The sequence below is a fragment of the Toxotes jaculatrix genome, chromosome 23 (genome assembly GCF_017976425.1).
Source record: "Toxotes jaculatrix isolate fToxJac2 chromosome 23, fToxJac2.pri, whole genome shotgun sequence".
In the NCBI taxonomy this organism is placed as follows: Eukaryota; Metazoa; Chordata; class Actinopteri; family Toxotidae; genus Toxotes; species Toxotes jaculatrix.
Window position 1 is genome coordinate 2,441,259 of NC_054416.1, and position 23,885 is coordinate 2,465,143.

Genomic DNA, 23,885 nt, shown 5'->3' on the forward strand with positions numbered 1-23,885 from the left:
ACCATCTTCTCTGAGTGGATTGTTTTTTTCCCTCCCCACAAAGTGACAACAAGTGCACAGAGGAGAAGAGTCACGTGGCAGAAGTGGTCAGAGTATCTCTTTAAGGAATCACATCACAGCAGGAGCCTCTCAGGCACATGACGTGGCCCCCTGGACTCTGAGGAGCAGGGTGGAGAAGCTCTAGCCTCCCTCTCTGGAGCAGTTTGAATCCTCTTGCTTCGCAACTGTTTTCCCCAGCAAGCTGCTCACATCTCCTGCTGTAAATCGTACTATTACCACTTGTCCTCTGTTCACCTCCTATCGTGCGTTTGATTCCAGAATGAGATTTGAAGAATCTAATAGTTACTCTGGTTAATTAAGTACTTGTTTTAGTATGTTTCTCCTTTGTGTTTTGAAGACCTTTTACCCGCACACTAATGGTCCTGACATATTAAGTATTTAACATTAATCACCTATAATTATGCAGCTTGTTCCTTTTTCTGTTTTCATGCACCCATACACTCATACGAATGTACCAGTAATATTGAATTACATGTTAAGACAAGGTCACTGACCTGTTTATCATGTTTCTGTAGCTCTTTAGGACAATACACATTGAATATGGATTAGATATTGAACCACATGCCACAAACAATATCTGTTCAATCCTCTGCCTCCTTTGTTTTTGTGTTTAACACAGTCAGGGTTTATGACCTTTGACCTTTTGTTCTCTCGGTTGTTCGTAACATTGATCGAGTCCAGTGAAATGGGTCTCTCCCGTCCTTTCTGGGTTATTCAAATGAAGAAGTGTCACAAGTTCAATATGACTGTGAGCAGTTTTTCTTACGGATTTTCACTCCTCAAACTGTTTTAATTTGAATTATTTAAGAGGTAAAACTACATCCAATATTTAACAAGAAGAAAACAAATAGTGAGGAGAACTCTTGAAAGAAATAAACCATTTTGTGCAGCAGAAATACTGTATGTCTAATTCTCATCACACAAACCCTCAGATTTATCAGCCTAATTTATCTCATGCTGAAAGAAATGATTCAACACTTGATATCTGTGTGATCATTTTGTCGATGGAGACATTAAATCACCACCATAATGTATTTCCTTCTTTCAAGACAAACAGTGAACCCGTCCAGCTGCACAGGTCTTCTCCTGCTTGTCCTCGGGCTGATTTTACTGCAGTGACGTCCCAGCTCGCCTCTCTACAACACTTTCCAGGATTCTCCACTTTCTGTGAAAACTCCTCGTTCCTCTTCTCGAGGTTCGTGAACGTCGCCCTCCTTCCTCCTCCCTCTCCCTCCTACCTCACCCCCCCCCCCCCCCCCAAAAAAAAGCACATCTGGTCCTCAGAGCGCCCCCCGGGCCCCCTTTAGCAACCCCTCCCAGACGTGAACTTGGCCTACCTAAATGTTTTTGTTCATGCAGTCTGTGTCTGTCTTATGGAGAGGGGGATGGAGAGCGAGAAACGAGGAGGAATTTCAACATAAACTGCCTTTTATTGACACAATTTAACGAAAACATCAACATGAGAAACTTATGAGAGACAGAAGAGAGGGATTGTGTGTGTGTGTGTGTGTGTGTGTGTGTGTGTGTGTGTGTGTGTGACATCAAGAATGTATATAAAGTGCAAGAGATTGGAGAACGAGAGGAGAAGCGGATGGGAGTGGTCACATTACATCATCTGTACAGTTACTAAGGCCTCACACTAATCATATCAGCGCTGTCACTTATCCAATCAGTTGCCATGACAACCAGCATGTCAGCAAGTCAATCAACCAACCAGCTAGTCAACCGAATCAACCAGATAGTGTAAACCAGCCGTCAAAACCCCGCCTCCGGGCCGGCGACCTCCACTGTCAACGAGCCAGTCGTCCAATCAGCCGACAGGGAGTCAGGCAGTCAATCACATGGAAGCAATTGATTAGAAACAGCTGTCCTCACCCACTCTCCCTCCCTGCCTCCCTCCTCCTCCACCTCCTCAGATGACTGAGTTCATTGTTTTAGCAGCTCAGCCCACTTTTCTGTACTCACACAGGGAGCACGCTCCAAATTTACCTCCATTACTTTGTCCACTTGGACTCGCTCCTTCGCTCTGTCTCACTTTTGTTTCACTATTTTCATTCTGCATGTAACCAGATTTGGTCTGTCTCACATCCAGAATTTGATTGATGCTTCGGTATGATTACTTCTGTGTGCGGTACTCTGCCAAGTCTCATCTTGGCCATTTTGTTGCGCAGATGATGTGTTATTCTGCAAAAATGATGAATAAAGTTGAACTTGAACTTGATCTTGGGCGTAAACTTAAGTGCAAAACCCACGGTTTGACTCCTGGCTGGGGTCACACTGTCTGTTGCATGTCATAACCCCTCTCTATGTCCCCCTGTCAATCATCAGTAAACAGGGAGTCACTGCGGCATCGTCTCTTAACCCCACCTCTGACCTGCTCACAAGTCTAAGTCGTACAACTGAAAACATTCAGTATTTAGGACTTAAGATCCTGTGATAGACTCACATGGAGGTAAATGTTTTGACTAAGTCTATGTGAAAGATCAAAAACATGAAGGCTGCCTCTATGTGTGAGGTCCAGTGAAACTTTCATCACTGTGGAACCTTCAGAAACGTCTCTGGAGATACTTGCAAGACAAAATCAGTTTGACTTTTCTCCAGACATTCATTAAGGAAGCGTTTAGATGTGCTACCTGCTAATAAGCTTCTTGTATGATGTTTCCAACAGGCGGAGGAGACCTGGTGCAGGATGAATGTGTAAAGGACATGTCTGAAGACTGAATGCCTGTCGTTTTCGTCCGTCTGTGCAGACTTCCTGCTCTGTGTTTAATCCCCTGTAAGATAATTCAACATATTACTGTTCTGTTCTGTGACTGGATGTTTTTTTCTCCATACTTCCTCTGCAGCTCACATTTCTTTTGCTTTTTTCACCATCCAGCCAAACGCACTTCAAAGCCTCAGTGTGACTGTGCAGTGCGAGTGTGTGTGTCTGTGTGTGAATCAAATGTGATTGTTGCTCTGCTCACAAGGGGATGCAGAGCAGGACCGGAGCAAAGCATGCGTCTGGCGAGTCTCATATTTCAAATGTTCAAAGACTGTGTTTGTGCATGTGTGTGTGTGCATACATGTGTGTGTGTACTTATTTGTTTACAAGCACTGGTCCCAGGCCTATAAAAAATGGGGACAACGCTGCCACTTTCGATTTGTTACTAAACAACAAACCAAGTGCAGAAATCTGTCGTTTCATTTTGTCGCCTTACCTCAAAATACAAATCTGCCAACACTGCAGCCTCACGGCATGTAAAGGTCAAAGTTCATCATCACGTTGATGAGACTCAGACTACCTGCTTTCTCACGCTAAATCTAAATATTGTGCCCAAGGCGAGTTTGATTTAACTGTTTTTACCTTTTTAAAATGCAGCAGATTCACTGTCCTCACTCCTCTCTGCCAAAGATGATGGATTACTGTACTGTTCAGAGTGTCAGAGAGCAGACGGTCATGGGAGTGAGCCATGCCCCTCTACACACACCGACACACACTCTCCTGCTGTGTGTGCTGTTATAGTATGTGTCATGTGTCGGAGAGGCGGGGCTGGAAATGGAACTCGCGGGTGTTGGTAACGTACATCTCTTGCTCTTTTAGGTAAAAACACACACACACACACACAAACAGGTGAACCTGAGGGCCAGAGGAGGATACATAACACACACACACACACACACACACACACAGGGGTGGTGTGTGCCAGGCCAGGTTTCTGCAGCGCAGAGCAGGCTGTATCTCAGCAGTCACCATATGGACTAGTACTGAAGTCAGAACACAGAGAGGTGGAGGGATGGATGGATGGATGGATGAGGAAGAGAGAGAGGGGTGATCTGGAGGGAATGATAGAGGGATGAATTGAAAGATGAAGGGAGAAAGGAAGGAGGGATGATGTTGGAATTAGGTATAGGGAAGGATGGGAAAGAGGGAAAAGGATACAAATCAGGTATGGAGTGGTGTGATGAAGAATGGAGAGAAAGATGGAGGATATTCACAGAAAGAGGGAATTAAAATAAAAAGAGGGAGGGCGAGCAGGGAAGATTAGGTAGGGATTGGTGCAAAGAAGGATGGAGGGAGGATGAAGTATGGAAGATATTTTGGGAAGGATGAAAGTTGGAAACAGGATGATGGCAGGTGGCAACAAAAGAGGTAGGAAGAACTGACAATGAGAAAAAATATTTAGAGAAGGAGGGAAGGAATTAATGTAGGAAATGGAGGAGGGATCTGGGGAGAAAGAGTGATGAAAACTGGAGAAAGAGTGGAGGATAGAAGGAGAGAAAAAGAAAGAAACTGGCAAAAAGGATATTTAACAAAGGATGACAGGAATCAAGGTAGGAAAGGAAGGAAGGAAGGACAGGGAGGTTGGAATGGAGGATGGATGTAGGAAAAGAGGACGGGATCAAAAGAATGGAGAGTTGGAAAAAGGAGGAGGAGAGGGATTAGCAGTATAAACAGATGGATCGTGCATGATGGGATGGAAAGAGAGCAGAGAGGACGGAGGGAGGGAGGATGGGCTGCCTCCAGGTTAAAGATGGAGGGATCACTGGGAGGACTGGTTAGAAGAATAGAGCTTCAGTCACTGGTTAAGTTGTTTAGACACCAGCCAGAGAGCTCATGCACCAGTGGGACCTACAGAATTAAAGGGACAGTTCGTCATAGCGCAGACATTTTTACTTCAGACACGGATGTTACTCATGTTACTAACTGCAGTAAATGCTCTGCTTCAGTCTCTGAATCGAGACCATCACAACTTCTTACCACTGCGCTTTCTCAGCCTGTAAAATAAATTAATTACCCATAAAAGTCTATACACAGGAAGCTTTGTTAGCAAGTAGAAAGGACACATGGACGAGCTGAGTGTTTGGTAAATAACAGTTTATTTGAAAAACAGGTGGTCTGTTTTGTGGCCAGTTTAGCTGCTGCCCTGCTTGGCGGCCAGCCTCTTGTCTCTCTCCTCGGCGATGGTCAGACGGATTCCCTTTCCTCTGGGCAGGGACACCCACGGCTTGTTGCCCTGCAGATGGGAGACAAATATATATTTATTCTGGAGACAAGGCTGTAATCTGCAACAGTAGTACACATTTTAGCGTGCGGGAAGTTAAACACCGTAGTACAAAAGGAGAAAAGCTCAACTCTTGATTGTGCTAACATTTATCTGACCGCCAGCACTTCAGCACGGAGCCGTCATCAAGGTGAAGAAGAGCGCAGGACTGAGGCTGATGAGAAAATGTCACGCAGCAGAAGGACGACTGCGCCGCTGACAGATCCTGTCACATCAGTGACCTAATAAATGTCAGGCCGCAGAGAGCAGCTGTCCGACGTTTTACTACCAACACTGTCCACAGGCCAGATGCTCGTAATCACCGAACACGCTCGACTCGATGGGACAGAGTGCGGCACACAAGGCTTTTTAGTTTTTCACTGAATATCTACCTCTTCTTTCTGTGAGGGTGACGAGATGTGTGTGGGGGGGTTTTCAATGAGAGGGTCTTATCAAGGAGCTCAGAACTTCTTAGAGGAATTAATGGTTTATTTTCATCGCTGATCAAAACCAAAGATTGTCATCCTTGCTCCAACATTTTTAGTCACAGAATTTCTTCTCTTCTGCATGAAGAGTTTTTGTCCCAGCTACAGAAACCGAGACAACTCAAAACATTCGGAAACGGGTGAATTCAGCCCTGTGGGTGTGATGGAGTTTAGTTCTTTATTCCCCCGTGTCTGAATATTTCTACAATCCTCACCTTGCCAATGACGAAGATGTTGGAGAGCCTGGTAGCGAAGCTGTTGCCTGTGCTATCCTTGACGTGCACCACGTCGAAGGAGCCGGGGTGACGCTCCCTGTTGGTGATCACACCGATACGCCCCAAGTTAGCACCACCAGTCACCATGCACAGGTTACCTGCAGGGAGAATAAACATCAGATTAGAGGGAGAAGAAAAAAAAACATCAAGTACATACATCAAGTTAGGTGAAGGCGAGTTGAACCTACCAGTATCAAACTTGATAAAGTCTGTGATCTTGCTGGTATCCAGGTCGATGCGGACGGTGTCGTTGACCTTGATGAGGGGGTCAGGGTAGCGGATGGTGCGGGCGTCGTGGGTCACCAGGTGGGGGATTCCCTTGGTGCCAATGATGATCTTCTTGACCTTGCACAGCTTGTACTGCGGAGGAAGAGGAGAGCTGGATTAGGAAACATCCATCTGCATGTGCATAATTCAAGGAGCAGTTAAAGACATGAATCGGTGATAAATTATCTAAATTTAAATTACAGCCACTCGCAGCCTCATGACGAAAACGAACTTTATAAATATCTCACAACACAATACATGTATGTTTTCCAGTCTTTTTCATTTTGGTCAGCTGTCCCAGACTCTCCCATCTGTGGCTGTACTTCATCTCACAGTTGAGGATTTTAACCAGATTTGACCAAGATTTTTGGAGATTAAACCAGTTTGAAGCACCATCCGCTGCAACAGCTGATCTTCAAATTTGCCCAGAGGCAAAGGACCAAATCCTTAAAACCCATCTCGCATGCCGATTACGCCAGATAAGCCTGCAAAGAGTCAGCTAGATCTCAAAACCCAGCCACTAAAGCAAACTTCCTGCTCTGGGTCATGTAGCAAGAACTGGCCATCACTGACAAAGCTGCTTTTAATCTTAATTATGACCTCCAACTTCCTCCTTTGGCCACTTATCCTTCCCTTCTGTCAGCATTATTGAACAACTAAAAGATTATTGATTACTGAACTGAAAGATTTCAGATATAAGACAAAGATACTTAAGGAATCTTAAACACCTTTGTTGCTCATCCTCCTCCTCTTGTTTCCTTTCATCTGTGTATCTGTGTTATACCTTCTTGTTTCATGGTGGTAACTGTTTTGACGTTACCAAAGCAAGGAGTTGTCGGTTCTCTTAAAATTAGGATCGACGATGGACAACTTAAGGCTAAACACAGGTTAAAAGCCTGTTTCCGGGTCTTACCTTGGCCTCCTCAGCGGTGATGCGGTGGACAGTGAAACGTCCCTTCACATCGTAAATCAGGCGGAAGTGCTCGCCAGTCTTCTCGATGCTGATCACATCTGGATAAACACAAACATCGACAGTCTTAGCATCAAAAGTCTGTTCTTTAAAGCATAAATGGTACAGACACTGGAGTTTAACAAGAGTAGACTTCAATTTCATTGCAACAGAAACTGGCCAGAGAGGCAGAATGTTCATTGTGTATTTATATAAATAGGACACTGTCATTCCGCTGTGAAGACTTCCCCTGGATTTGGAAATTAAAATACCACACCTCCATATGAGGCCGTTGGCCAGCGCTGATGTGGAGAGGAAACTAACTGGGTGACAAGTCTGGAGGAGGCGTGACTTTCATACTCTGGACAACAAAAACACTTTGAAGACCTTAGAGCCAATTCTGAAAAAAATGTTGTGATTGAGCAGATTAAGTGTTGTAAGATTTAAATTTCTAACGAGGTGGAGAATACACAAAGAACACGGTCTCTGTTTGTGTCAGTGGGAAATTCAACCCCCGCGTTTTCCACAATTTATAAGTGACAGCACTAACATCTGTGATGTTTTGACAGCGAAGATATTTTGTTTGTTTGTTTTTTTGGTTCACAATTTCTCGTAATTTCTGATCGAGCTAAGTGGAGCAGCTGGTGTTGACTCATTTGTTCTGTGATGAGGCCAAATAATCACCAGTCCTCTTCCAAACAGCTATACCTCATTAAAAAAAACAAAAAACATTTATATATGAATCAAATCGACTTTGTTCCCACAGTATCTCAGAGAGCACATCTTCCCAAATGACTAGCTGCACACCAGCCTTGTCCATTGTGGCATTTTTTCATTGACAAAGTCCATCACACATCAAAAGAGACAGCAAAAGCTTGACTTACCCAACAACCGACTAGAGGAAAGTGTCAGCTCTGACAACCAAGACTGAAGGAACACAGACAGCTAATATGAAGACTAAAGAGTCTGTTCCTGAACATACTCACTTAAAGTGACAGCTGATGTGCCTGCCATGTTCAAATTTTGACAAATTACGGTTTTCAAGCCTCCTCTGGGGAGGGACGTCTTCTCCAAAGAAAAGCTCATGACAAGCTGAGCGAGGCAAAACAAAATCTCAAAATATATCAACTTAATCTCAAAGTCACACTTTGCTTCCACTTCACATCAGTCACATCACAACTGGCTGTTCGGGAGCGGATTGTTGATATTTAAGTGTTGTAGCTGGAGCTCAGAACTTCTTAGAGGAATAGGTTGTGTAGTTTCAGCTCATTGCTGATCAAACACACAAATTCATCACTGCTCCTTCTGCCTCCTAACTGACACATCTGAGCATCAACACAACAACCACCTGCAGGTTGCACAGATCCACTTTAAGTTATAAAAACACTTCCTGCAAATTCTTAAATACACAGACTAACTAACTACTCTTACTAAACACTAAATCTCTTGAGTTAAAAGTTAACTCACCCATGAATCCAGCAGGGTAAGTGACGTCGGTGCGGACCTTGCCATCGATCTTGATGAACCTCTGCATGCAGATCTTCTTCACCTCATCCCCTGTCAGGGCATACTTGAGGCGGTTCCTCAGGAAGATGATGAGGGGCAGGCACTCCCTCAGCTTGTGGGGACCGGTGGAAGGACGAGGAGCCTGAGATGGAGGAGGAGAGAGACGTCAAAATGTGTTTAAAGACAATGTCTAAATCAAAGATCTGAAATCTGATATTAACTTTATTAAATAGAAAGTAGCACTATTTCTTTTAGTTGCAAATTCTGAAAGCATGCTAGGAGTTGGGCTTCGCCAGGACCACGCATGGCCCTACACTGCATCTCTAGAAGAGCTGCAGTAATTAACTGATCAATCACTCGTAGAAAAAAACAAAACAACAGGTAACCCTATAATTTACACCATTTTAGACAAAAAAAGTGTATTGACATTTCAGCAAACAAAACTTTTGAGATATCAACTTGGATTCTGTGAAACTGTGCTAAACAACTTACATACAAAGTGTGCTGCACAATAATTAACAGTAATTGTTTTACAAATGGCAAATCTAAGGATGGAAAACCTACCTCTTGATAAAAGCTTTAATGAGTCAAAGCAACAGATGGTTATAGTAACTCAATGGGGGATTTATCTTTATGAATAACTGATGCTTTGCCTTGTGAACCCAATGTGCTGTAAACACGTGAGGCACAAAACTGAGGCTGACGCAGACATTCAGAAAAATCAAGAGCATATTTCGGTGTCTTTTCACTGCTTTTGCAGCGTACCGTTTTGCCTTTAACCCTTCCATACCAACCTTTAAACGTTACAGTTAAGAAGAGACAATACCAAACATAACCTAATGTAAAAAACTGTGGTGGAACCAGTACTTACGAAAACTCCGGTGAGCTTGTCCAGCATCCAGTGCTTTGGCGCTGCGACGCGCTTGAGGTGCTTCTTCGGTCCTCTTGCCTGGAGAGAGAGACACCAAACCCGGTCAACAACGGGGCAGGAAACAGCCAGCAGTGATCCGAGAAAAGAACAAGAACCACTGCTGGAAAATATCGCTGCTCACGATGCATAAGTCCCCCGACTTAAAAGGGGACATCCTCAGCCAGTAATGTTAGCATGGTACGCTATCGCCGGCTGCGGCCTAGCTAAGCTATACCTATCGCCCACTAACGTGTTTAACACTTTAACTCAGTGTAACTCTAGATCCAAAATGCAGAAAAAACACCTCGTTTTGTGCACAAAAAGCGACATTTCAACAGGCTAACTTCAAAGCTTTATCACGTTAATTTAGCGAGCTAACATCGATAGCCACATTCAGGCTAACGAGCCGTGAGCGATACAAGTGGCGTCAAGTGATTACAAATCATCGATAAATAGCAACAATCGGTGTTTCTGGTCACAATATAGACATGTATCGTTTAATAAGAAGTGGAATTTTACACTTGGACATATACGTGTGCGGTAACACAACAGCAAAAAGCGATGTTTAGTGATTATTTCAGTGAAGAATAGTGAGGAGAAACAGCTCACCATGTTGGAGTCTGCGGGGAAAAGGACCTCCTGGCTTCCGGTAATGAATGATAAGGCCGGCTACGGCAGACTGGGAGGGACAAAAGTGTTGAAAGTCGCATTTACATACGGACACGTTTGATTTCTATGGTTTTCAAGCACCTTTACCTTTTTCTCCTTTACTGGCATTAAGGAACAACTACAAGCTCTTTGTATCACAAATTCATAATAAACAAAACATGAATACGACATAAAATCAACAACTCCAAGCTACAGGGAGTTACAATCACATCATTTTCATGAAACTAACTTCATCCCCTGGGGGACATCAATGTCTGTACAAAATTTCATAGCAATCTGTTTTATTAAACAGGGCCATATTTTTTGCAGAAGAGTGACTGACTCTTGTGACACAGTACACACAATAACCCATAATGAAAACACGATCCAGACCTGATTTAAAGGATTTAAATATTGCACATTCCCTCCATTTACCCCGCTGCTAGTGCATCTTTTGACTCCCTCCCCGTCTCTCACTCCTTGATTCAGACTTTGTCTCTTCAGGAAATGCCAGTGTTGCAGGCAGATCTCAGTCCTGTTTACACTTGTGGAGATAAAACTCCTCCTGGGTCTGAGTCTTCCTCTGCCAAATGATACCAACTGATGCACACATGCCGTCTCTCTCTGAAGGCAACTCTGCTTCCTCCAGGCTGCAGAAACTAATCCCAATACTCGGGACAAACCTGGAGTCTATTTATACACAATAAAAATGCTCCCTTGTGTATATTCACACATTTATCTTTGGTGACCCACTTTATTTTCTTATTTTCTTTCCTTGAGCCATAAATCTTCAGAGTGTGCACAAGTCTGTTTTTCAGTGCAGTGATGTGAGTGTTTCCAGCAGAATCAACCCACTAACCTACATTTTATTCAGACCACTTTTACATTTTGCAAAAACTTGGTAGAGCTCCACAACATGGCCCGTGGCCAGCAGCAAGATGGGGACCCATCAACGTTTTCCTCCACTTTAATTTCCTGACCCACTTCTTTAAAAACATACTGGACCCTCAATCCACAGCCCAGGAAGTTTTAACTGAGGATTAAACACAGATTTGTGGAGTCATATTACAAACGCTGACAGAATAAAGAGGCAACATTTGTTTAAACTTGCTGTCTGAAGGACACAGTATTGTTTAATACAGATGTAGAGGGTAATGAAGACCAGCTGATGGCAGTAATGAAATGAGTATGCATGGTTTAAGCTGTTTCACCAATACACACACACACACACACACACACTGTGGACACTACAAAGTGCTTTTCCCGCTTTTTATACCCAAAATGGCAGATTGTTAGGACACACAACCATGATTTATTTGTCATCCTTAATTATCAACATCCCCGTCTGTGTTTTGTTTGTTATTGCGTGCAACTGTTGCTACAGCCATATCAGTTCTTTGCTCGTTGTCACATATCTATCCAGCTAACCTTCATTTATCCAAGAAATCACTTGAAATACATTTAACAAGATGCATTTTTATCAGAGAGACATAGCCAGAATGTCAGTGTAGAGTGGTTAATGCAGAGCCACATAAAGAAAGTCTGTCAGAAGCAGGGATTACACTTTGGTATAAAGTCTTTCAGAAATTCCTCATCTGTCTTTTAAGAGACTGATTAGTTCCAACAGGGTTTCCCTTTGCCTTTCCATAGTGTCCATGTTCTTTCATTTGCATGAATTACGTAATGTGGGGCCATTTAATGAGGACTGTTTCTGCTCTGTGCCAATTGTGTTAGCTAACATCAACACCAGAGGGCAGCACTGTAGCATCGTACTGTTGAGTTCATGTGAAAGTCTGACACTTCCTCATAAGTGAATTGGAGAGTCAACACTATCACATGCCAGCAGATGGAAGCATAATGATTTTGCAAATGCTTTAAAAAGAAAAAGCAGAATTTAGGTTTGTGATTAACAGTGATTACTAACAATCACATAACCTGATTGTTATGTTGAAATGTTTAACTTTTATATTAACTAAAAAGGCCTGTGAGTGGTGCAACTGTGTAGAAATCAGTGGATGCTGATCCATATATGTGGTGTGTGTCTGCTGTTTTGATGACAAATATTCACTCCATCGCAGATTTCACTTTCTTTATTTTTCCCCAAACTTCAGAGCCGTAACAAAAATACAAGCATTTTTCAATATGATCTCAGTCATTTACATATTCATATAGATGTACAAGTGAGAGCCGGTGAGCAAAAGTGCTTTAAAAATCATCTTTGAATAATATAATTTTTTCATCATTAAGAAAAAAAAAACAAAGAAAGAAAGAAACTGCAAGTAGAACCAAAAAGCAAGCAAAAATAAAACACAAAATAAGGCTTTGATCTACATGTTTACAGGTAAATATGATGAAAAACAAGGAATAAACCAGTGAAGAGTCTACTCCAATTTCACAAGTAGACCTGGCAGCAGAACAGTGGCTGAACATTTTCATTACTGTGGCGAAGAAACCTTGTAACAGGGACCTTTTAACAAATACATCACCACTTGTGTCGAAGGTTTTCACAGTCCTTGATGTGTTAGAACATTTTTCATGACCCTGAAGCCCAGGGGCGACAGCCAAGTGTGCAACAAATCACTGCTGTCATGTGGAAACTGTAAATTTACTTCATTAGAGCTGTAAGGACCATGAGGGGTTTACATGGCTCCAGATCTCAGGGAGAAAACCCAACTCAACATATTCTGGCATATACCAAGCAAACCACAGCCAAAGTGAGGAATATTCTGCATGGATCTAAGTCTCTGTCATTAGAAACCAAATAGCTGTGAGGTATATTTTGGTTCATAAGGTCTGTCCCGGGGTTAATCTGCAATATCAGGGGTCAAGGAAAAAGAGGAAATGAAAGCCCTCGGAAGATTCAAACATCTCGACCAGGCAACTTCTCAGGGGGAGAGGAGGGGAGAGGAAGGGAGAGGAGGGGAGGGGGGCGTCCATGTAGTTCACACAGCAAATAACAACATTCACTCAGCTGGGATTAAGGCCGGACTGCAAAACAACACAGACACAAAAAATAGGGACTTTAAAACAATGTTTAGCAGATGGAAACAAACACGAGACTGTCTTCGATCTGAAGAATGTTATTTTGACCCACTTAGGCGACGAGACAGAGGAAGAGAAGAATCAGCGTGTCTGTCTGTCGGATTTGGAAGTGATGAGAAGCGTCTTTATTTCTTTCTTTGCTGCCCACTGCACCGGTAAAGTGACTGTTATAAAGGAAATACCCAGCAAATCCCTTTAAAAAAAATTATTCTGTCACTCCTTCAGCGGGTTTTCATTAATCACTGCTTCTCACATTTGTGCTCATTGACTGTAACTGAGACCCTCATCAACATCACAAACAGGTATTGTGCAGTGTGTATGTGTGTGTGTGTGAGTGTAGGTGTAGGACAATAGTTGAAAAGGACTTGAGAAGCATGTGTGCACTCCTGAGGAAGTGAAGCTGTGTTTTTGTGTGTAAGCTGATCTTTTTATATCTGAATAAACTAACAGGGCCCAGCGTGTGTTCTGTTCCTCTGTCAGTGGTCTTCATGTGGACGGATTACCTGCTGATCATAGTTTCCCCTTTAACACATTATTCCATTTTGCATACGGGCTTTCACTCTGTCTCTTTTTCACTATCTGTTTTCACACAGACACACAAACAACCCCAGTACCCTGTGAAGTCTGTGTGTAACTGAACAAGTGCCTGTTTCATGGCTGCTACTCCCATTTCCCTGCTGTAACACCATCCCCTCGCTCCTGTGTGTGTGTGATGTGTTTATTTCCATGCCTTTGTATGTCTGCATATAGTTTGTTTTAGCCCGTAGGTGCTTGCATGAACTTAAATGCACATGCAGGTGTTTTGTTGCAAGCTCATGTATGTATGCATACAGGTGTGTTATTTCGTGTGTGTGGTCCAAGAGCAGACTCACAATGCCCAGGATGACTGACACGCTGGGCTGAGGTGAAAGGCCTTTGTTCCCGCCGCGCAGTTTGAGCCCCCCCAACCATCTCTCCTTACCACAACAGATATAGGTCAGAGCCCCCATCCTGACTACATCCATCCACAGCAGGACGCTGCACAGTAAAGCACCTAATGCGGAGGGTCGGGTGTCAATTTAACCCCCTCATGGGATTTTTTTCAGCCATTAAACTCTGCAGCAGCGAGGAACAGCACCTGGTAGATGGAGAGTTGACTCTATCAACTAAAAACGGTTGAGTCTGGGATAAATTGTGAACCAAATTGGTGACCACATCTGGCAGCATCAAAAAGCTTGTGTTAATGTAATGTTTCTAGAAATCTGTACCATAGTTATGTATATAAATGGCGAATCGTGATTTAGGGAGAACAAATTTACAGAGCATGTAACTGAACAGTTAAATGAATAAGTTTATTATTTGTTTTTAGATCATTTAAATAAACAGATGTTTAAGGTGGGAGGAGGGACCTCATTCACCCCTATTTCCTGGTTAAAGCTGTGATTCATGGGTGATATATTCACATATATATTCACGTTTTTGGATGTTCTGTGCGTGATAAGTTCACACCACAGGCACATGTGATTTTCAGACACACACACGTGAAATCTAAGCTGTGAAATGTAACATGTATGTGAAAACATGTCCACACATCACATGTAAAACAACTCTAACATTTGACCAAACTGTCCTAACTCTGTAAGTCCTCAACTTACTTTTCCACAGCCTCAACCATATCACATGGTCTTCGGCAGCAGATGGGACTTTGCTCAGTTGTCACAGAGATGGATTTGACATGTGAGCTCAGCAGCTGTTATGATATAATCCAACCCTTTCAGGACTTTTCATCTGTGTTAGCTTAAAAGTTCATTTGTATGATGCAGGTGAGAGCTCTACACAAAGCCTGAGTAGGGATGGAAATCACGAGCCGGTTCCAACAGAGAACCAGTTCCAAACTGTCTGAAGTTCCTTTTATCAGTGGTGGAGAGGCAGAAATGGTCCAAGGGTGATGATGGTGCTGGTTGTAATGTAATGTCCGTTACTGAGGGTAAATGTCCTGTCTTACAGGAACATTAGCAGCACGCAGGCAGGCTTAGCAGATTTCTTTCTTTGACTCAGGAAACCTAAATGAAAACAGCCGTTAACAGTGGAGCTGTTGCACACCTGAGTCACCCACATGCCTTTTTCCTACTCTGTTCCTGCACTGTGTTCAGATAATAAATTGCATGTTATCTGCATGCTTAAGTATCTTCAATGAAAAGATCACATCTGAGAGGTTTAACTTTAACCCTCGTTGGTCCCATTTAAACCTTCCTAACGCCTGCTCCGGTGTGGACCTGCATCTGGACAAAGACTGCCCTACAAGGTGTGCAAACACCAGGCTCCAGACCCACTGACAGCACACACAAGGCTTCCTTATCAGCAGCATGGAAGTGTGGTGATAGACAATTTTGTCAGGGTTGAACAGACTGTTTAGGCATAAACATGAAAGTGGCAGAACAGGAAAAACAAAAAGCAGAGGACGTGCATTTATCTGTTTTTCTCTTTCAGTTTATGTCCACACATGTTGACAAAACCTTGTATCCTCAATGTACAAGGAAGTGCTATCCAGACTCTTTGACACCAGTTTGACACGACCACCGAGGTCAGTGTTTCTTACAGGTCAGAAAACAAAACATGTACATGTAGTGGCAACTCACATGACCATAAGGCCTCGATCGCTTTTAATGAGGCTGCGCTTCAGGGCAAGAAACAATTTACTCCATTCAGGTCCCATGCTCCGAAAGACTCCTCGACTCTTGATCTAATTCATTATGTTCAGAAAAGTAGAACCGATAGTAGATGTGCTACAGAAGCCTTCCTTGTCCAAGAGACCTGATGGATATCAGCCACTGTCTTAAATAACATGTTCTATGAATACAGCTGGTTGAACTAAATTCAAACAAGAAAAGAAAGAAAGAAAAAGAAGTACATTGAGATAACCAGTTCTCAGACAATCCGTTTCTTTGTGTAGCCGAGAGACGGGAGTCTCTTTCCCGTGAGACCAGAGTCTAATATTGTCCATTAAGAAAACAGGAAACATAGTGTTTGTCATCCTTCACGAATCTCCCATAAAGTCATGTTTCCCATTTTCATTTTCCTTAAGTTCTAACATGATCGAGAGAGGACAACGCTGAGAAAAGAAGGGGGGGCCAAGTCCAACAGGTGTGTCTTTGTCATCTGCACTGTTTGTTTCCAAGAGACTGACTCAAGCATCTCTGCCAAACCTTCTCATATTAAATCACCTGGTTTTGATTAAGCCTGCAAGAGAGGGAGTGATGGAGGAAACAGGACAGGAGCAATAAGGTTTCTAAGACTCCTTGTTTCTTTTCATACTCTGCTTATGCTTCTGTTTTTCTTCCTTAAATGAAAAGGAAACATAAAAATTAGAGCGGGATGAGGCAAAACAAAAGAATTCTTAATCCTATTAGGCTGGGGCTCAGCCGCCAGTTTCATCCTAGACAAGAAAAATAAACTGACTGAACGAAATGAAAAACAGGTTACGCTCTCTCTCACCTCTGTTAAAAACACAACAAAAATTCAAAAGCAAGCTATCTTTTTCTTCACCGATCCCTCTGTCTGCCTGTAGAGAGTATGAAAGCATAATAGAAACAAGTGTATGTCTCTAATCTCCTTCTTTTTAATCACTCAGTGTCTCTTCTGTTTCCTCATTTTATCAGCCAAGAAAGGAGGAAGGATAAAAATAAAACAGGGGAGAAAAAGTCTTCTCTCTCTTTGTCAAGCAATTCCACTGCTTTTCTTCTAGTAGGTCAGCATCCAGCCGGCACGTCTGACATGAAATCAAACTCGTTCTGACCCAGCCAGAGCTCGGGCAGCTCGTTAGCTCGGTCCAAGCCCAGCTCCACCACCAGGGACATGAGAACCTCCTCGTCCACAGGGTCAAAGTCGATAATTCCACTTGCACCGGAGCCCTGGTTCCCCATGCTGATTCCAACTCCCATCCCACCTCCTCCAAGGCCTCCAGATGGCCCCAGGAGCTGGTTTCCAGTGCCAAGAGGTGAGGCTCCGAAGCCCCTTTGAGCTCCACCGGGTGCTGGGTGTCCAGCAGACGCACTGGTGAGGTTCTGGTAGTGCGAGTTGAGCTTCTGCAGCTGCATGCTGGCGATGAGATGAGGCCCCGTCTGGAGGCAGAAGGGCTGAGGTTTCGAGAGCGGAGCCGTCGACAGCGTCGACACCGGCGTGGAGGTGGGGCCAGCGGATGGGGAGAAGGGCACGACGGAGGTTTTTGAGGAAGGGTAGTGGAGCAGGGAGGAGAGAGGAGAGGAGGAGGAAGACAGGTCCTTCATCGCAGCGTGGGCGTTTCCAGGGAACAGCAGTGAGGTCATCACCAGGAAAACCCCAAACCTGCAGGAAGAAAAGGGAGATGTTATGCAATGTCATCAAACTGGGACATGAGGAGGAAGAGATAAGCTCGTTAGCTGAACAGAGGCCTGCTCCGATGGCAGGTGACATCATCCAGGCTGCATGTCATTAAAGACGGGATTTACTGGGAGAGATCTCTAAAGCGACTCCGCGTAAACCAACAGATGCTAAAGCCAGACCTGCAGACCGGCACCAGCAGCAGGGAATTATTAATTATTGTCTGCATGGTCTGTGCTGCAGAACCAACTCATTTAAAGGAGCAGTTTGACATTTTCAGAAACACATTGTTTTCTTGCTGAGATTTAGTTGAGATCTCTCATGAAGCAAGAGTGAGCAGGTGATTAGCTTAGCTTAGCATCAAGACTGGAAGCAGGAATTGTGCATTTCCCACCTACCCTGACCTACCAGAGAAAATGTTCTGAGTTAGAAGACGAGGATAGTAACTTAAGTGGTCATTAAAAAGTGTTTCCTGACAAACACGCGTCTGTTTCGGACCTCGACAACAAAAGCATTGTTGACTTAAGAGCAGCTTTATTCATGTTCTTATGACCCGGTAAATCACTGAAGTCAGATCCGTCTGGGAAACGCACAACGAGGCGACCCTGGTGCCTGGTTGGCCGCATGACTCCGTGTGTTTAAGACTGATTTTGTGAAAGCTGTGTGTGTGTGTCTGTGTCTGTGTGTGTGTGTATTCGCTTGATGTCTGCTTTTCCTCTTGACCTATTGAGCAGCAAATTAACCATGAAAAGGCCATGGGGAGAAAACTTGCAGGTACCAACAGGGTTAGAGAGTGTTTATAGGGCTATGTGTGTGTGTGTGTGTGTGCGTGTGTGTGTGTGTGTGTGTGTGTGTGAGAAATTAGTTCACAACACAACAGAGCCTTTGAGGATTTCAAAGAGTGATTGGGTCACATTGCAGGGTAAATACATATGGGCCCTGAGAACAGAGCATAAGTCTGACTGTGTGTGTGTGTGTGTGAATGGGAGAAAGTGTGTGTTGTATAAAGCGTGACAGCGAGAGAATGTCATTGAGATGTGTGTGGAGGTAAAAAGGGTGAGTGAAACACAGCGTGTGTGTTTTTTAGTGTGTGTGTGTGTGTGTGAGACTCAAAAAGACTCCTAGAGGCTCATGTTAAAGTCCCTGAGCTGGTTTATATTACACACAGTTCAAACAGCATGTGTGGATTAACACACACACACACACACACACACTCACACACACTCACACACACATCATGCGGCTATCCTTTGAGTAAGTTAATCGCTTAATAATATGTACCGATCCTGTGCCCCTTCCCTCTCTCTCTCACACACACACACACATTTGTACTTCTATCTCTCTGAGGACCCTCGTTCACATAATGCCTTCCCTTACCCCTCACCCCAACCTTAACCCTCGCAACTAAATGACGAACCCAAACCCTTATCCTAACCCTAACCCTAACCTTAAGCTAAGTCTAACCTGGACCCTAAAACCAAGTCTTAACCCTCAAACAGTCCTTCGAGTGTCAGATAGTGAGGACTGGCCAAAACGTCCTCACTCTCCAAGGTCTAAAACTCAAATTGGCCCTCACAAAGATAGACGTACAAGTACACACAATCACACGCGCGCACACAGAGCCCCTCCTCCCAGCGCTGGCTCTTATTTAGCGAGAACATAATTGCTACAGGCAGGCATGCAGCTGCACTCGACTGATAGAGTTAACACACACACAAAGATACCAAACAGCTGTCAATGGCAGTCTGTGTGTGTGTGTGTGTGTTCATTATTCATTGACTGATTACTGTCAGGGCCAGGCTGCACATGGTGTCTGTGCTCAACAGCTTTCCACCACACTGAGTCCAGGAGACACAAACAAAAAACACCACATGGAGCCCTCATGTGCACGCACTCGTTTCTCCGGCTCAACTGCAGCCTTTTAAGATCGCTTTTTTCCTGAACACAACATACGAACAGACATTTTACATCTTAACGCTGTGCCTCTTAAAGGTGGTTTTGCAAAGCGTCAAGTACCGAAAGCTGCCATCAAATGCCTGTTTAATACTATAAATACTTGTTTACTCATTATTGGATGACAAGGTTCAAGATTTAAATCTAAATTTGATCCAGATTTTACCATGTCATTAAGGCAAAGTTCTTGTACAGCTGTTTATATTTAGACAACATTCAGCATTTGGGAAGTTTGGCTTCTTTTGAAGAAAAAGATGTTCATATTTCGTAAAATAAGATGTTGAAAGAGGATTGTTTTGGTATCTAAATTTGGTTTCAGTTGGGTTAAATCATCACAGACCTCAGAGTTTAACTGATCAGGAATTATGTGTATTGAAGTTGTTTCCTCCAGGGAGGAACCAATGTGCTTCAAAATGTACCACTCTTTGATTTAATTTTTTGATTATAAAGCTTTTTAAGTGCAAATTTCACAATTTTCAAATGGTACGTGCCATTTTAATGACTTTAAACCACATTTCTCATTCGAACTATGCCAGTGCAAGAGCCCAGTGGACCTTTGAGTGAAACACCCCAGAGTTTTATTCAGTGTTTGTCCTCAAATGCTCCAGTTGAGAATTTCAGCCTTTAAAATTGAGTAAATTTGACTTTTATAAGAACTCAGGACACATAAAAATAATTCAGGATGTCAAGAAGTGAGAAATCTTTTCCCTCACGTGCATCTAACAGCTTGCTTGGCTAAAGACTAAAAATCTACTGTCTGCCTCTGAAATGAGGATAAACTGGAGTCAGAAAAAAACAGTTTGCTGCTCTTCATACAGGAAGGACGCTGTATGAAACGGCTGGAGGACTGCCAATATTTTTCCTGTTCACAGCTGACCTGAGTCATTGTGTTCTTCCACCACTTTTATGAGATTGTGAAATCGGCCCTGGCTTAGTTTCCCTGTAAATGATTTCATTAGCAGTCTAGGCTGCTGTCTTGGCCGTCGACTGGTCTGCATTTATTTTAATTATTAAGCAATGAAAGTCTGCTCTCTCTGCCAGATTGGTAGCTCTTACAGACAACAACAATGCAGCTCTAAAATAGCTCAAGTGTTTGTCATAGAAATATTGTTATGGCTAATTATTTACTCGACTTTTCAAACAACAATCCAAAAACCCCAAACTACAATGAGAAGCCATTACAACTAATGATGAACAAGCATCATTTTAAGTCCTTTTAAAGCAAATCTTTTAAAATAGTTTGTCACTTCCAGTTTCAATAAAGTCACTAAACTTACTGTTAAGTCCTCACTATGGCTGCCAGGGGAACAGTCCAGGAACAATGAAGTCACTAACTATACCCTCACTATGTACTGACTACAATAAACTTACACTAGTTCCTAAAGGAATATCTGAGGAACATCAGAGGGAACATTAGTGCACAACCAAAGCTTCAACTGTCATCAGCTGTCCCATGACAACTGGGAAAACTCGTATCTGCTGAAGAAGATCATGCGATACAATCAAAAGCTCCAGCAACAGCTACTAAATGGACCTTTCTGTGAGAATATTTTGTCAACAAAGGTGATATAACTTCAAAAAAGTACAAGAAGTTCACTTAAAACCAATGGCTCATTATCATGTTACACAATATTATATTATATTATAGGAATCGCATCAGAAAAGCTTAAAATTATAGGAATAGCTTTGAGATTTGTCAATTGGCAGCACACACACACACACACACACACACACACCAAGAGAGGTTTCAATTACACAATTAAAGTGTGACAAGCAAATTGAAACGTCAGTCTGTCTCTGTCCCTTTCACACACACACACACACACACACACCATATGCTGTCCCAGCATGACGCATTCACCACTTGTTTTAATTGCCTCCAACATCCATACTCTAGACAGTTAATGAGAAGCCAATTTAGAGGGAAAACTTTTGTTCCCTGAAGTTTTTGTCAGTTTCATCTTGTAAAACTCGGCTGTTTTTGGGTGGAAAAGTTTCCAGTTACTTTTACAAACTCAAGTTAATAATCTTGTGTCTCAATTTTATCAATAGAAGGTGAACAGAAGCAGGAATCTTCAGCAGCAAACAAGCCTTAAAAACTGGTTGTACTTGCAGGAAAAAAAATGCAGTAATGTCTGCCATTCATTTCTACAATAAAGATAATTTCAGGTTGGTATAAAAAGGCGTGTAAACCGAGGAGAAAATGTAAATTTGACACAAGCCTTCACTGCAAAACCCCTCCAGCTCGAGGAAGAAAACGCTTGACCTCGTTTAAAATGTTATGTAAACACTTGAGGAGGCAAAGAGAGGAGCCCGAAAAACTTCCAACAGACAGATTTACCGCAGAAACGCACACTGACACCGTTTTAAAAACACACCTCAGCGGAGGAAACACAACCAGGAGGAAATGAGAGAAACGGACCAACCTGTGAGAAAAGCTCTGTGCAGCCTGACAGCAGCAGAAACGTGCAGCAAAAGTAGATTTTAACACTCGAGTCCGGCAGGTCCACGGTGTCTGAATGTCTCTGTGTATGTAAAAATAAAAGCCAGTAAAGTGCAGATGGTGCTGGATTTGGAGAATCAGAGGCTGAAGTCCGGAGGAGTAACCTGCGCTGGCAGAGCGACGCTCTGACTGACTGACTGACTGCAGAGGCTCTGGAGGGTCTGTCCGCTCCTCAATGAGCTTGTTACTGAATAAAAAGCATTTTGTGCCGCTCTCTCTCTTCACTGACCAGCCCGGTGAGAGTGTGTGTGTGTGTGTGTGTGACAGGCTGTCATCCAAAAACCAGGAACTGGACTTCCAGAGGACCTGGATGGAGGCGGGGTGCCCAGATCTGGGCTGGGCCAGTGAGATTTTGGAAGATGGTAGATGTGAATCAAATTATTATTTTGAACAGAGTAAATTGTTGTGTTGGTCTGAAGTTCGCTGCCCTGCTTTAAAAACAAAAACACCCGATCATGCACAACAATACTCAGACAGGCTGTGGCATTCAAACCATGGCTGATGCCCACACCTTTGAGCCACCGGCAGCAGCAGCAGTATGGGCAGGTCGGGTCCGTGGATTCCTGCTGCTGACGGTGTGTTTTAAAAGCTTAACATATCCCTGTGACTTTGTGTGAAGATGAAGAAGATGAATGTCCAGCAGGTTTTTATTTTCCCACAGGACACAGGCGTTTCTACTAATATCAACAATGGCTCTGATGCATTCAAGTGCTCCAGTAAAGGAATGACAGACCTGCACAGTCCCAGGACCCTGACACTGAAGCAGCTAAATGGAACTCAGCAGCCTGGGCTTTTCCTGCTGTGACAGGTCAAAATGTCCGCGCTGTCTGGATGAATCCGGGTTCCGGGGTTTTGAAGCTGCCGTCCACAGGGCAGATGTTGCTCACTCTGAACTAAACACCATCAGGAATCAAATGGACCATTTCAGACCACTCTGTCTTTGTCTCTGTCACTCACCCAGAGAGAGAGAGAGAGACTCACATGTCTGTGGATGATTTGCATGACTACATGTTCTCACTTGTGGAGATGTCTTCATGTCCTTAGAGACACTGATGAATATCTGCTGAATAATTCATTATAGCAGGCTGGTCGGCTTGTGGGACATAAGAAATAACGTTTGCAGTGTTTGTGCACGGTGCTTTGGTGATTTTGTGTCACATAAACATTTAAATGATCACTTTGTAAATCTAAAGTGAGTCTGAGTAAAAGCCGATCAGTGAATTCACGCAGACGAGCAGACTGAACATCCTCAACATCCTCAACCACAAATATATCGACTCTGTCTTTGTTTACATCTATTCAAAATCATCACAACCACTTGAAACTCTTTATTGGCCTTATGAAATGTTCCCTGTTACTGGCTTTTTATTTTATTGTTCTCTTATTTGGTGTAATCAGTCACACAGTTCGGTTTGGTTGGGTTTTATTCTCTCATGAAACATTTTTGCAAAAATATGCACAAAACACAAAACAAAGAACACAGCACAGATTCAACAACATAAAACCAGCACATTTATATGGGAAGACTAAAAGAATACAAAAAGATAATAAAACAGCCAAAATGTGGCACAAAAATGAAGCCTGTCACAAGATAAAAACACCAAATTTCCCCAAATTTAAAACTTTTAACTTTAACTGATGAATTTCCAGCCTGCACCTCTGTTCTCTGTTCTTTCCTGCTACAACAAATCAATTTCCTCTTGGCGATCAACCAACATAATCTTATTTTTCTTCATTTTCCACTCTAGACCACGCTGCTCCAGTATTATTGGAGGTAAAAGCTCATTTTAAATCTTCTTTTTCTGCTTAAGTTCAAGCACTAGAGGTGACCACAGGCTGTCTGTGGTCACAGGATAGGCCTGTTGGACTGTTTAAATGTTTAAAAGTTTGTCCTGTGCCACCTGGAGTAGTTTAAACTCAACACC

At 43.1% G+C, this 23,885-nt stretch overlaps 2 protein-coding genes and 2 non-coding genes across 4 annotated transcripts; all 4 read right to left on the reverse strand.

Annotated features, from left to right (window-relative positions):
• Nucleotides 1–4,901: 4,901 nt before the first annotated feature.
• Nucleotides 4,902–10,155, reverse strand: rps4x (ribosomal protein S4 X-linked). Its single transcript, XM_041031540.1, has 7 exons — nt 10,086–10,155; nt 9,438–9,515; nt 8,528–8,708; nt 7,025–7,122; nt 6,033–6,204; nt 5,785–5,942; nt 4,902–5,057 (listed from the first exon to the last, which is right to left on the reverse strand). Exons 1-7 carry the CDS (start codon nt 10,086–10,088, stop codon nt 4,956–4,958), a joined length of 792 nt encoding a protein of 263 aa, XP_040887474.1. The 5' UTR covers nt 10,089–10,155; the 3' UTR covers nt 4,902–4,955.
• Nucleotides 5,542–5,614, reverse strand: LOC121177572. Its single transcript, XR_005893290.1, has one exon. It is a non-coding gene; the product is annotated as a small nucleolar RNA SNORD61 (small nucleolar RNA).
• Nucleotides 8,285–8,360, reverse strand: LOC121177571. Its single transcript, XR_005893289.1, has one exon. It is a non-coding gene; the product is annotated as a small nucleolar RNA SNORD61 (small nucleolar RNA).
• Nucleotides 10,156–12,229: 2,074 nt separating the features above from the next.
• cited1 (Cbp/p300-interacting transactivator, with Glu/Asp-rich carboxy-terminal domain, 1) lies at nt 12,230–22,163 on the reverse strand. Its single transcript, XM_041031765.1, has 2 exons — nt 21,884–22,163; nt 12,230–17,489 (listed from the first exon to the last, which is right to left on the reverse strand). The coding sequence occupies exon 2, from the start codon at nt 17,468–17,470 to the stop codon at nt 16,895–16,897; it is 576 nt and encodes a 191-aa protein (XP_040887699.1). The 5' UTR covers nt 17,471–17,489; nt 21,884–22,163; the 3' UTR covers nt 12,230–16,894.
• Nucleotides 22,164–23,885: the final 1,722 nt, after the last annotated feature.

Excerpts from the sequence above, each read along its gene's own strand:
- rps4x (XM_041031540.1), bottom strand. Across the intron at positions 7,123-8,527 it reads TTACCCTGCTGGATTCATGG|ATGTGATCAGCATCGAGAAG; the intron begins GTGAGTTAACTT and ends GTGTTTATCCAG. Across the intron at positions 5,943-6,032 it reads CTTTATCAAGTTTGATACTG|GTAACCTGTGCATGGTGACT; the intron begins GTAGGTTCAACT and ends TTCTCCCTGCAG.
- cited1 (XM_041031765.1), bottom strand. The coding sequence starts at position 17,470 with ATGACCTCACTGCTGTTCCCTGGAAACGCCCACGCTGCGATGAAGGAC.